This window comes from Aethalodelphis obliquidens, unplaced genomic scaffold (assembly GCF_003676395.1).
Source record: "Aethalodelphis obliquidens isolate GAN/ISIS:26980383/991018 unplaced genomic scaffold, ASM367639v1 scaffold4, whole genome shotgun sequence".
Classification (NCBI taxonomy): Eukaryota; Metazoa; Chordata; class Mammalia; order Artiodactyla; family Delphinidae; genus Aethalodelphis; species Aethalodelphis obliquidens.
Window position 1 is genome coordinate 2,578,580 of NW_020837948.1, and position 13,982 is coordinate 2,592,561.

Sequence of the window (13,982 nt, forward strand, 5' to 3'; positions counted from 1 at the left end):
ACCATAAGTTTGTTTTCTGTGTCTGTGCGTCTATATCTGTTTTGTAAATACATTCATTTGTATCTTTTTTTTTCAAGATTCTACATAGAAGCGATATCACATGATACTTGTTTTTCTCTGGCTTACTTCACTTATGATAATCTCCAAGTCCATCCATGTTGCTGCAAATGGCATTATTTCATTCTTTTTTATGGCTGAGTAATATTCCTCTGTGTGTGTGTGTGTGTGTGTGTGTGTGTGTGTGTTTATCACATCTTTATCCATTCATCTGTCAATGGACATTTAGATTGCTTCCATGTTTTGGCTATTATAAATAGTGCTGCTATGAACATTAGGGTGCATGTATCTTTTCGAATTAGAGTTTTCATCTTTTCCAGATACATGCCCAAGAGTGGGACTGCTGGATCATATGGTAACTATTTTTAGTTTTTAAGGAACCTCCATACTGTTCTCCATAGTGGCTGTACCAATTTACATTCCCACCAACATTGTAGGAGGGTTCCTTTTTCTCGACACCCTCTCCAGCATTTATTTCTTGTAGACTTTTTGATGATGGCCATTCTGACTGCAGTGAAGTAATACCTCACTGTGGTTTTGATTTGCATTTCTCTAATAATTAACGATGTTGAGCATTTTTTCATGTGCCTGTTGGCCATCTGTATGTATTCTTTGGAGAAATGCCTATTTAGATCTTCTGCCCATTGGTTTTTTTTTTTTTTTTTGATATTGCACTGTATGAGCTGTTTGTATAGTTTGGAAATTAATCCCTTGTCGGTTGCATTGGTTGTAAATATTTTCTCCTATTCTGAAGGTTGTCTTTTTGTTTTGTTTATGGTAAGTTTAAGTTTAATTAGGTCCCATTTATTTATTTTTGTTTTATTTCCATTATTGTAGGAGATGAAGCCAAAAAGATACTGCTGCGATTTGTGTCAGAGAGTGTTCTGCCTATGTTTTCCTCTAAGAGTTTTATAGTACTGGTCTTAACATTTAGGTCTTTAATGCATTTTGAGTTTATTTTTGTGTGTGGTGTTAGAGAATGTTCTAATTTCATTCTTTTACATGTAGCTGTCCAGTTTTCTCAGCACTACTTATTGAAGAGACTGTCTTTTCTCCATTGTATAGCCTTGCCTCCTTTGTCATAGATTTTTTTTTGTTTCTTTTGGCTGTGTCGGGCCTTGGTTGCGGCACCGGGGATCTTCGTTGTGGCACGTGGGATCTTTTGTTATGGCGTGCGGGCTTCTCTCTAGTTGTGGTGTGTGGGTTTTCTCTCTCTAGTTGTGGCGTACAGGTTCCAGGGCATGTGGACTCTGTAGTTGTGGCGCATAGGCTCCAGGGCATGTGGGCTCTGTAGTTTGCATGCTCAGGCTCTCTAGTTGAGGCATGTGAGCTCAGTAGTTGTGGTGTGCGGGCTTAGTTCACATGTGGCATGTGGGATCTTAGTTCCCTGACCAGGGATCGAACCTGTGTCCCCTGCAATGGAAGATGAATTCTTTACCCCGGACTACCGGGGAAGTCTCTGTCATAGATTAATTGACTATAGGTCAGTTCCTTAAGTTTTTTATATTTTCTTCATGTAAGCATTTTTATCTTTGTCTGACTTTCCTTCCCTCTTTTTCTTCTTCCCTCCTTACCTTCCTTCTTCTCTTCTCTCTCAAGTATCAGAAACTTTTAATAAAACAGTAAAAGATGCCAAATTGTAACTTACAGTTTATGAAATGAAATCAAATGTGTGTGTGTGTGTGTGTGTGTGTGTGTGTGTGAGGTAAATCAAGTGAGTAGAATTTGTAACCTGAATCAGTGATCCATGAAACTTCTGGCATATTTTTTGAAGGTTTCCAACTATCATATACAGTACCTGTCTTAAAAAACTTGGTTAAAATAAAGAACTGACATAGCTGTTCAAAAGTATTTTTGCTTAAAAGAAAATGACAAGAAGAGGACAAGTAGATATATATGCCTTAAACCTTTAACGCTTTTTGATACCCATAAGAAATCCCATCTTTGGGGAATTCTGTGTGCCATCTTTCTTTCCTTTATATTTTAGTTCAGCAGTTTATTTTTTTTAATAAAATTAATGGCTGCTGAAAGTGAAATAATATGCATACGTTTGTGTTATTCATTTTCTACTTTTCCAAGATGATTTGACTTGTAAGAAACTGATGATGCCAATTTGATCTAATGTTTATATCTTGAGTCCTCTAGTCTTCAGGGTATATCTTGATTATGTTTTACATTGTGGTTTAATTCTCTGATATTTGTATTATCCTGCAGCTTCCTTATGTAAACTGAAATATATTCATATCTCACATATATTGCATTTATATTTCTGTATTTTTTAAGCACTACAAAAACTGACTTAAAATATATTGTGCTTTACATTAAATAGAATGGTGGTTAATTAACACCAGGAAATAATGTTGAATTCTGCAGATTTGCCTGTGAATAGAAAAGAGGATGTTAGCATATTGAACAGAATATTCTCAATAAACATGGTAGTGTAGTGAGTCCTGAGAGACAGTGATGTATATTAATTACCTTGGCTCATGTTGCTAATTGCCAGTAACTATTTTCTTATCTATTTTATTACTTTTTTGAATTATAACTGGCTTGCAAGTAATAGAAGAACAGATTTCTGAAAGTATTATTTTTAAAAGCAGATTTCGTAACTTCATAACTTCACAAGTTAAAACATTTCATAACTTCACAAGTCAAAATTTGACTTGTGAAGCTGAATTGATCAGATATTGAGTGAAAGTAAAATCTCAAACAACACAATTTGGTTGTATTTTAAAGTTGACATAACTTAAATGCTGCTAATTTGTTATCCACGTATTTAAAAAGGTAGGCAGACCTGGTCTATCATGGCAGTGCTTTGATTTTTCCCCTGATTTTGATACTCGAAGGAAGCAAAGTTTATTTAGCACTCTCTACTTTTAGAGTTTCATCCCATTAATGCAAGTATTTGGTCGTTAGATCATTTTCAAGGTAGTAGATTTTTTTTTTTTAATAGTTTGAGAGATGACTGGAGATGTTGAATAGGGAGTGTTTGAGAAATGACCCAGAGTTAGAGAATAGGTTCTTTGTATGGCATCCTTGAATGATTGCGAATCCAGTAGAGTGGTTTGAAGATGTAGGTGATAATTATGTTTCTTTATACGTTTGAGAAGGCAGGTAGCAGCGTTCTCCACAAGCTGGAGTCTGGAGAGCAGGCATTTCACGAGGCCCTAGAGAAGGGAATTACAGCAGTCAAAGAAAGAAGAGATGTAAGTATGGCTGAGGGTTTTCCGTAAGTTGAGGCAGCTGCATATATAGGGCAGGTTCAGAATAATTTATGAACAGAATAGAGTGTTGATAAGCAAAAGGTCAAGTTGACAAGAAAAAGATCAAGAAGAATTTTTGAAGATAAGTGTGGGGTGAGAGGGAGAGCATTTTTATATAAGTTTATAATTTTTACTCTTATCCAAACCAGTTTAGTCAATTCTTACTTCAGGAAGTTAAACTGGAAGGCCTGGGGGGATGGGAGGTGGGGGTGGGAAGAAAAATCCATAGGCCATAGACTTTGTTCATGTCGTATCTTAGTTGATGGTTTCTGGTGAAAATACTAGGGAATGTCAATTAATTTACATAAAGCTTATTGAATCGAATATAATATGTTCAGTATAATTGAGTATAAAGCTTTTGTAGTTACTAAGAGCTATTGACTGTAGGCATAAACTGATTTTAAAATGTGTAATGTTAATGTTAAATGCAGTACAATGTTAAAATTGCAGTACTTTACGAAATGTTTGCGTACTGAATATTCATCTATTCTCAGTTTAAATAGCCATCTTAATTTTTTTTTTTTAATATTCTACTCTTGCGCCCAAACCTGAAAATGATATTTTCTTGCCAGTTTTTTTTTTTGGCTTGGATTACCAGGTAGCTATTAATTAAATACATTCTTGATTTTCACTAATTTATTAAATACATAGATAGAGAAAGAGAGTAATTTTCCATTTGATCCCGTTTAAAAACTGACCTATCATTTGAAATTTTCACCTTTGTGTATAAATCTTACCTCTCAGTAAATAACCACTTAGGCTAATGATTTTCAGTACTCGTTGATTAGGAATTGGTAGAGTATCACAGTGTAATTACCTTTCTTCTGGTTGAAGTTTTCATTTCTGAGAGTCCTCTAGCAACTGTATTTGCCTGTGTATAGGAAAGACACCACTGTTACATGTAGCAGTGAATTTATTCTAGGTATTGCCAGCACATTTGGCTAGGATGGACAAAAGTACATATTTACTGCTTAATGTTTTTAATGACTAGTGTTAATTTATAAAAAATGTTAAGACCATTTATGGCTAGTTTCTTCTATGGTATAGCTTAACAAATGTTTCTCATTTGAAAATATTTTATTGGTTTTCATTCTCAGATATTTGTGTCTTTTTATTAGAGTGATTGTTTACTTATGTAGCCAATTTGATAATAGAAAATGTTTTATAGCCCCTGCCAGAAAGAGAATTATAACCTTGAGTTGTGCTTAATGGTCAAAACAGTGAGTTCTTTCTTGTTGTAAGGTCCAGTCTCTTCATGAAGAATTCAGTCTGAATCATTTAGAAGTTAGCTGTCATTTTCTAATGCGTAGTTAAGACCGTAAGGCAAAATTTCTGTGCCCTTCTTTTTTCACACTTATTCTATATTAAAATCACTTGTTCAGTGCACTTGGAAATTGGAGAGATCAGTTGAAGTCTTTGTTGTAGCTGATAGGTTTACAAATCTGATTGGTTAGAAAATGAAGCTTTCTTAATGTTAATTAACTACAACGTGCAGACTTTTTCATAGTTTGCAGTCTTATTCATATTCCTAGTGATATAGTAATGTAATCGTTACTTCCTGCTTTAAAATGTTATGTTTGGTTTGATATTTTACTCTAATATGGAGAAGTTGGCAGCTGTTTACTTTGTAGGAGAAATTGGTCCTAGGAAATGAAGTGAAAAATGAGTTGTATTTAAGTTTTTCTTAGAATAGTTATGTCTTTCTTAGAATAGTATGTCAGTTAACAGTTTCATTAAATTTTAATTCTCATTTAATTCTATCTATATAGATTAATGAACTTTCTGAGGAAGAAGAGGAAGATGAAAAGCTGGAACATACAGAAGAACTTCCAGAAGAGGGTGCAGAAAAATCAGATGACATGCCAGAGGTGGTACAGTTAAGGATGACTGAAAACATCCTGGAACCAAATAGTGTTACAGCATCAACAAGGTAGTATTTCAGTTGAAAGGACTTTAGTTTTGAGCATTTCATTCTAGATGTAAGTTCACTCAAGCACTAAATCACACAGATTGTAATGGTATATGAAAGATTAGTTTGTATGAAAAAGAACAATAAGAAAATTTTAAAGAAGCAACCTTTTTAAGGAGTTTTCAGTTACTAGCATTTATACCTTTCTTTAAAAATATAACCTCTTATGTATATTTCCTCTTAAAGTTTATTTGTTTTTGTATTATTAGTGTATTAGTTGGGTTGGGTAAAATTTCAGAACCTTTGGAAGTAGAATTGCTAGAGAAAGTTTCAGTGGTTGAGTTGACTATATTTCCAGGTCCTAGTCTAGAACTAGATTGAACTAGGCTGTAAAGAGAGGACTCTGTGATCCTTTAAGATAGTGCTTTCCATGTATAAAGTGATATTTATAGGGCATACTGGGTAAACTTGGTAAATGTGGTAAGCTGGAGGCACTGTGCTAGCACATAGCTGGGACTATTGGACACTGTTTAGGAAGCATTAGAGAATTTAAGAACTCCCCGTAGGTAGCTCTAGGTTTGCTGAATTCTGTCCGTCCTTTTCTGTAAAGCTCCATGGTTTTCTAACTAGGGGGACAGTTATTTGTTTAGGCCACTAGATATTTTTCATTAAATTTGTGTTCAACAGAACGGTGGTTAAAAAAGCAGAGGAAATAATTTAAGAGTCAGACAGCAAAATGTCATTTTAAAATAAGTAGTAATTTAAGGGAAGAACTATTCAGTGTCATTTAGAAAAATTATAAAGTAGTTTAAAATGTATACTTCTAAATACAACTATTACATTTCTCTGTGGCCCTCTAGATTTTTATATTATGTATAGTTTCTTCAGACGTGATTATAGTTATGGTATATTAACAAGGTTATTCACTCTTTTGCCCCGATTTAGCTTTTTGTTTGTGCTTTTCTATGTTTACATGACATTCTTTACTATATTTTAGTTATATATTACAATATTTATAAGCTATATGTTAAATTATTTAACTGTATCTTAATTATATATTTACTGTCATTCTTTTTTCTGAACTTTGAGTTATTCCAGGTACCTTGTCATTGCTATACTACTATACAACCTTTGTTCTTGGGTCCTTTTTTCCTTCTTTTGACTTATATAAATTTATTAGGCTCAAAGAGTAAATTTTTCTATGGCTTTTGATAAGTATTTCCAGACTACTTAAAAGACTTGGCCCATTTTGCATTACCATTAGCAATATTTTCTTGAGCACTTGAAAACAATAGATTTAAATTGGTGTTCTTTATTTTGTTAATTTATAGAGTTATGCCCTCCAATAAGGTAACCATTAGCTAGCTATATGTGGGTATTTAAATTTAAACTTAAAACAATTAAAATTAAATAAAATTTAAAAATCACTTCCAGGGACTTCACTGGTGGCGCAGTGGTTAAGAATCCGCCTGCCAGTGCAGGGGACACTGGTTCGATCCCTGGTCAAGGAAGATCCCACATGCCACAGAGCAACTAAGCCCGTGCGCGACAACTACTGAGCCTACGCTCTAGAGCCCGCGAGCCACAACTACTAAAGCCTGTGCACCTAGAGCCCATGCTCTGCAACAAGAGAAGCAACCACAATGAGAAGCCTGTGCACCACAATGAGCCCCCGCTCACTGCAGCTAGAGAAAGCCCATGCAGCAACAAAGACCCAATGCAGCCCCAAATAAATAAATGTTTATTTAAAAAAAAAAATCACTTCCACAGTTGTACTAGCCACATTTCAAGTGCTCAGTATAGCCATATATGATTTGTGGTTACCATATTGGACAATGCAGATATAGAGCAATTCTATCATTGTAAAAATTTCTTTTGGATAGTGCTGATTTAGAGAGCAAATTCATTAACTATTTTTATATATTTAATTACCAGCAAGGTTAAATATTGTTTCAAACGCATGATTCCAATAGTTTCTTCTTTTTGATCATCTGTCTAGCTTTGTAGAGGATCCTCCTTCCCTCCAACACAGTCATTTTTTTTTTTTTTTTAATTTTTAAATTTATTTTTGGCTGCATTGGGTCTTTGTTTTTGGGTCTTCATTGCTGCACACGGCTTTCTCAAGTTGGGCTAGTGGGGGCTACTCTTTGTTGTGGTGGCTTCTCTTGTTGCAGAGCTCAGGCTCTAGGCGTGCAGGGCTCAGTAGTTGTGGCTCACAGGCTCTAGAGTGCAGGCTCAGTAGTGGTGGCGCATGGGCTTAGTTGCTCCGTGGCATGTGGGATCTTCCCAGACCAGAGCTCGAACCTGTGTCCCCTGCATTGGCAGGCAGATTCTCAACCACTGTGCCACCAGGGGAGTCCCAAACACAGTCATTTTTAGATGGAATCATTAGAGATTGGTGGTAATCAGGATTCCTTAATTGAAAGTTGTAGAAACAGATCTTGGTTAATGGAAAGAAAAAAGGTAATTTATTAGAAGAATGCTGGATAGGTCCCAGAGTTGAAAGGAAAAGCAGAGAGAAGAACATGGCAGCTTTGGAGAATTTAGGGTCATGGAAGAATCTCTTCAGCATGTGGCTGTTGCTGTGAGATTTCCAATTACTTCTTTTCATCTGTCATTCTGCTCAAGACCAGATTCCTGTGGGGTAGCAGAGGAGAAGGTCTGGCCTAAATTGGGTCATGTGCCCATTCCTGACCAGGGTAGAGCTGGGTCATTGTAATTTATGCATGTACCAAGAGCATTGGATGGAGGGAGGAGCTAGTTTGCCATAGAAAAATGGGACTAATACCAAAAGAAAAGGATAGGGATATGAGGCAACAAAAATAGATGTGTATGTCACAGTGCTCTTCTAGATTTAGTGTTGATATCTGTAAATTTCAGTTAATATTTATACATTAACATTTTATTTTAATTTTGGCTGATTGGTTGCATAAAGGTAAAAAATACATTCTTTGATATCCACCTTTGATGAAAGAAAGGTAGGGGAGAAATATCCTAGAATGCACAGGGTCTAGAAAATAGGGAGTGCTTAATAAATTCATTTTAGGGAATTAGTGGATACTGTATTACATGAAACTAGAGATTGAACTTTTGCTAACTTAATGTTTTGTCTCTTTGAGTTTTTCTTTCAGGTTGTTCGCAAACATTTTATGGAATTATTAGGTAGCCTACTTTGTATTTCTGTGGGAAGATATATTAGAAACCTAAGGGAAATAAACATTAAGTGACAGTTTAGCGGTTCTCAAACATTTTGGTCTCAAATGTTATACTCTTACAAATTATTGAGGACTCCGAAGACTTTTGTTATGTTGATTTTATACCTCTGGTTATTTACCACATTATAAATTAAAGCAGCATTTTTAAACTGCTGGGAGTGTTCTTTGTTGAGTTGTACTTTGGAAGACGCTTAGTATTTGTAGCTGAAATACAGCTATTTATGATCTAACAGGTTTTTTTGTTGGTAGATTTCTCCTCCTCTATAGTTTTAATTCATCGATTCTCGAACTTTTTGGTTTAATTTGAGGACTACAAAGAACTTCTGTTACTGTGGGTTATAGCTATTGGTGTTTACTCTATTAGGAACCAAAACTGAGAAATTTTTTAAAGTAGTAATGAACTCATTACATGTTAATGTAAAATTTTTTAATCAAAAGTAACTTTTCCAGAATCTCTCAAAAATTTTTAGTGAGAAATTTTTTAGTGGCATTGTTTTACATTTGTACAAATCTCTTTAATGTCTGGCTTAAAAGATGGTAGCTAGATTCTCACATTTTCTTTTGCATTTAATGTGTTGCCATATGTTATTTTGGTTGAAGTAATGTGAAGACAGTCTAGCATTACACAAGTATGTAGCTGGAAAAAGGTAGAGAATTTTTATAGCCTTTTCAGATAATTGTGGATATTCTTCTTTGACAATACACCAAAACTTGGTAAGTGGTAGTTTCTTAAAGGTTATTTGTAATGTGGAATCTGAAAGCATATCTGAATTTTTCGTACTCTGATCCGTCAGTCTGTTTTGTACTTTGAGAGAATCTTTTAGCCATGCTTAATTTTGTGATATGGTATATTGGTTATTTGGAAAATACTGCCTTACTGAGTTATTCAGAGCTTCCAAATAGTGATATATTCTGTTATATAATATCAAAATGTATATTCTTTAATATCATTATTGATTGTGTCAAAATATCTTTAAGTATTGGGATGCTATTGAGCTTTTATGGTAGAGGATACAGGTTTTCCAGAATTCTAATTTTTGCTTGAAATCCCAAATTTTATCAGTACTGTTAGTCTTGCTCATTTTTGAGAAAATTTCTTCCAGATATTCAAGTTGGAATAACCATAGTCTGTCAGTCAGTCTTTCAAGTAAAAATGGGTATTCCATGGTAAAAGTTCATTTCTCAACTCAAACAAGACAAGCATTGTACTAAGCTGTGCAGCAGAGTTGCTTTGTGTGTACTTCCTATTTGTCACACCAAATATTAAAAAGAAGTGTACTCAAGGGCTGAGATAAAATTAATAATATGTATTCTTCATCAAGGACTGGCTCCCTTTTTAAAAAGATCACAACTGGGTAGTGATGAAGAATGCAATGGCCATGGTATAGTTTGATACCACTTGCCTGGACTTATGCTAAGACCCCAAGGAATCTTTTTATACCATTGATTTTGTATCATCAAATATCAGCACAGTGAAAAAAGCAAATGTTATGAAAACAGTTTTGATCTTGTTTCATGGAACACCCTTTGAGAACCAGTGGTTTAAATATTCATGTATGAGTTGTATTGATTGACTTATTTATACATCTGTTATTTCTGTGCGTTGTTTGCCATTAACCATATGTTGTTAAGATTTGAGCTAAGTTGAGTGGAAAAAATGGTGGGATTTAGAGTGTGGGTAGCCTAGGGTGCATAAAAGGCAGAAGTTTTGGTTGCTTCTGAGGCTCAGTCTTATCCATGAAGTTCTTGGAAATCTCAAGCTTGCTTCTAAAGTGCCTTGTATCTGTAGATGAAAAATTATTGCTTTATATTCACATGTTTATCTAGTATTTGGCCTTATTTACATATACAAATGTTAGGGGAATCTTTACCTTTTAAAAATTTAAAGGGAGATTGAAGAGTTCTGAAAGAGTTCTTTATTTTCCCTGTGCTTTTCACAGTCTTTTTCCTAGGCTGTATTGGAAAGGTTTATTTTGGCTTGAGGTTAGTTAATTTTTAATTTATATTGCTTCCAGAGCTACAAATAAAAAACCAGCTCACTGACATTATTATAAAGTTCATTTAAAGTTGTGCTTTTAATTTAATGCCTTGCTAAAACTTGGAATTTAGAAAGAACGAAGAATTTGATACTATCTTTTATGTACTGTTGATGCTAGGGCTTCATTTTGGTGAGTTCATTAGCTTATGATGGTTCGATTTTAGGTGTGATGCAGGAAAGGTGTAGTGATTAAGAAAGAGCTCTGAGTTGAGGCAATTGGTTTGCACTTCATTCTGTGGATACCTTATTGTTGAAGAAATATGCCTTCAGCTGACTATAGGGGTGAGAGAAATGTAGTAGTAACTTTTCCCTTTAAATCTATTAAATAAGCAGTTTGCAGAATATTTCAGTTGACAATCAATTCACATTTTCGCTAGCTAGATTCCACTTAAAAGTGCAAAGAGGAGGAAAACGTGCTTTGGTGGGAGTATCAGAAATGTTGGGTGGGAAAAAGTAGAATTTATGCTTTGGGTCATAAGATGATTTTATTAAAGTTAAACATTTTTTGAAGTATCAGAGCATAATAGATATTGACAGGTTCTCTTCTTCCTTCCTATTGCCCTGAAAATTATGCATTTGACATTTTAAAGACTTGTGGTTGTTATAACTTATTGACTAACTTTCTAATAATGAGGCATCTTTCCAGTTTACTCTTGCTCTTGTCATAGGTATAGGGTATTCCCAAGTTGATGGGGAAAGTGAAGAAATGCGTTTTGCTTTTGACTGGAAGGGGATATGTGGTTTTGGGTTGTTTTTGTTTGTTTGTTTGTTTGTTTTGTCCGTGCTGCGCGGCATGTGGGATCTTAGTTCCCTGACCAGGGATCAAACCTGCGCCCTTGCCCCTGCGTTGGAAGTGCTGAGTCTTAACCCCTGGACTGCCAGAGAAGTCCCTGTTTTATATATTTAGTTTTCGAAACCACAGTTTTTTAAATGGTCATTTTAGTGGGGCTCTTGCATGAATTATCTGGAAATTATCCTAATTTTAGATTTGAAGAACTAACCATTAATGCTTTTCTGAAAATGGATGATGAGTGAACAATAGTTCTCTACCTATTGTGCAGCTGTTTCAGCAATGTCATATTTGTCATAATTTATAACTCTTGATATAGTGTGATTAATGAAAACAAACAGACTTTTTTTCTGCTTTACACTGGGTTAGGCTTAAATATTTTTATAGGTGTTCCAGCCAGATTCAAAATTTTGTCCCCCTTTCCCTATCTCCCACCAAGTTGCTTATTTAGTACTTGGGAAAAAAATTTGTGGACTGTTGATTGGGTTCCTCCTTGTCAGTAGTGACCTCATGTTGCAGCCTGCTTCCGTTTAGACTGCAGTTCTGATTGCTCAGCAGTTTTTATAAGCCTGTCACCATCCTTTATGATATTTGAAGTCACTTTACCTTATGTTTTTGTTAGGATATGACACAGTGCCTAGAATGGCTTGCAAGGCTCTGTTACACAGGTAAAATGATCCTTATCAGATTTAATTGAAGCAGAGCTACAGTACTTTTATTGAAGTATTATTTGTAATATTAAATATTTGCAATTGGGAGATTAAAATAATAGTAGTTCCCTATGATAATTGTATTTGAATTACAAAAAAATAGTAATTTGAATAAATGGCTGCAAGATTGATTTTGTGTTCTCAAGAAGATTATGTGATTCTACACAGATTTAAAAATAGAGTTAACAGCAGAAGGGAGAAGAAGGTCAGAATGACTACAGTCTTTAACGTTATACTTGATTGAAGCCTAAAATACATGTGACCCTTGTGATTTATTGTTTGCCCTTTTCGTCTGGTGGTTTAATGAAAACAGTTAGGATTTTTAAGTGGCCTTTATGGCATCTGTCTATAGTACCTAAGTAATTTGACCTTGAATTTGTCAGCATTTATTTTTTGTGTGTCTTTGTTAATCAGAACTCACATTCTTATGATACTTACGTTATTTTGCTTCTGCAGATGCATAACTATATTGATAAATCTTTTTTATAGCTGTAGGTGTATGTTAGCCTTGGTTTGTACATAAGTGCTTTATTCCCCACAGAACTTGACAAAAGTCTGAAAATAAAGAATAATTAAATTCCTTGAAATCAGAAAACTAAATCAGTCCTTTTTCCTTCAGAAATTCAGAGAACAGTTTTACAGTCAACTTTGTAGCCTCGGTGTGACTCATAAAGTACAAAATCTATTTATTTGATTTGTTTACTATAGCTTTTTGGGGTAGGGAATCTTTACTTTCATACTAATAATCTAGCTTGCTGGTGACTACTTTTATATATTTTAAATTTAATTCCCATAGCACTTAAAAGGGATAGGAAACTGAAAGATCAAATCGTCTGCCTACCCATCGAATTTTTTTTTTAATATTTATTTATTTATTTTGGCTGCGCCGGGTCTTAATTGCAGCACATAGGATCTTCGTTGAAGCATGTGACATCTAGTTCCCGAACCAGGATTTGAACCCCGGCCCCCTGTGTTGGGAGCGCGGAGTATTACCCACTGGACCACCAGGGAAGTCTCTACCTATCGAATTTAAGACCATTAGAACTTTTGTTCTGTTTGGCTCCTTTAGATAACTGGAAAATATTATTATTATTTTTTTTTAATACTTATTTATCTTATTTATTTATTGTCTTTATTGTTTTGCCTGCGTTGGGTCTTAGTTGCAGCACACGGGATCTTCGTTGAGGCATGCAGGATCTTTCATTGCAGCACATGGTCTCTTTGTTGCAGCACTCGGACTTCTCTCTGGTTGTGGCACGGGAGCTCCAGAGAGTGTGGGCCCTGTAGTTTGCGGCACGCAGGCTCTCTCATTGAGGCGCTCGAGCTCAGTAGTTGTGACGCGCGGGCTTAGTTGTCCTGTGACATGTGGGATCTTAGTTTCCTGACCAGGGATAGAACCCGCGTCCCCTGCATTAGAAGGCAGATTGTTTACCACTGGACCACCAGGGAAGTCCCTGGAAAATATTATTAAAGTTTAATCTTTTGGGAGCCTAGGTATAGATCTTGGCCAGTGTTTCTTAAGTTTATTAGTATGGATAAGAATCATCACTGGTGCTTATTAAAAATGTAAACTCTTGGGTCCTACCTCAGAGGTTTGGGGAGGGACCAAGGAATCTACTTTCTTAAAGTTTTTTTTTTTTTTTTTTTTTAACTGGGAAAGAAGTTATACATACAGAAACGGGCATAAAACAAATGTATATCAAAACAGGTTAGTAAAAAGCAAATATCCAAATATCCCAGATCTAGAATTAAGCACTGAAAACACCCTGGTAGCTCTCACAATCCTGATCTCCCTCTCCACGAAAGGTAACAACTATGCTGACTTTTATGGCAATCACTTTCTTATATATTTCTGAGCTTTATGAAAATTAAACTTGCTATATGTATTTTTTGATCCAGCTTCTTTCACTAAACATGGTATGAGAATTTTATCCATGTGGTCACATGTTACTGTGGTTTGTTCATTTCACTGCTGTAAAGTATTCCATTATATGATTGCA

General features: G+C 35.0%; 1 protein-coding gene across 12 annotated transcripts in view; it reads left to right on the forward strand.

Moving 5' to 3' along the window:
- Positions 1–13,982, forward strand: part of FAM13B (family with sequence similarity 13 member B) — an 89,487-nt gene that overhangs the window by 27,242 nt on the left and 48,263 nt on the right. For 9 of the 12 annotated variants that reach the window (XM_027096653.1, XM_027096617.1, XM_027096636.1 and 6 more), the window contains 2 exons: positions 3,168–3,263; positions 5,090–5,250. In XM_027096653.1, the coding sequence (XP_026952454.1) occupies positions 3,168–3,263; positions 5,090–5,250 (257 nt within the window). The remainder of the gene's footprint in view (positions 1–3,167; positions 3,264–5,089; positions 5,251–13,982) is intronic. The other 3 variants (XM_027096627.1, XM_027096644.1, XM_027096685.1) reach the window with 1 other exon arrangement.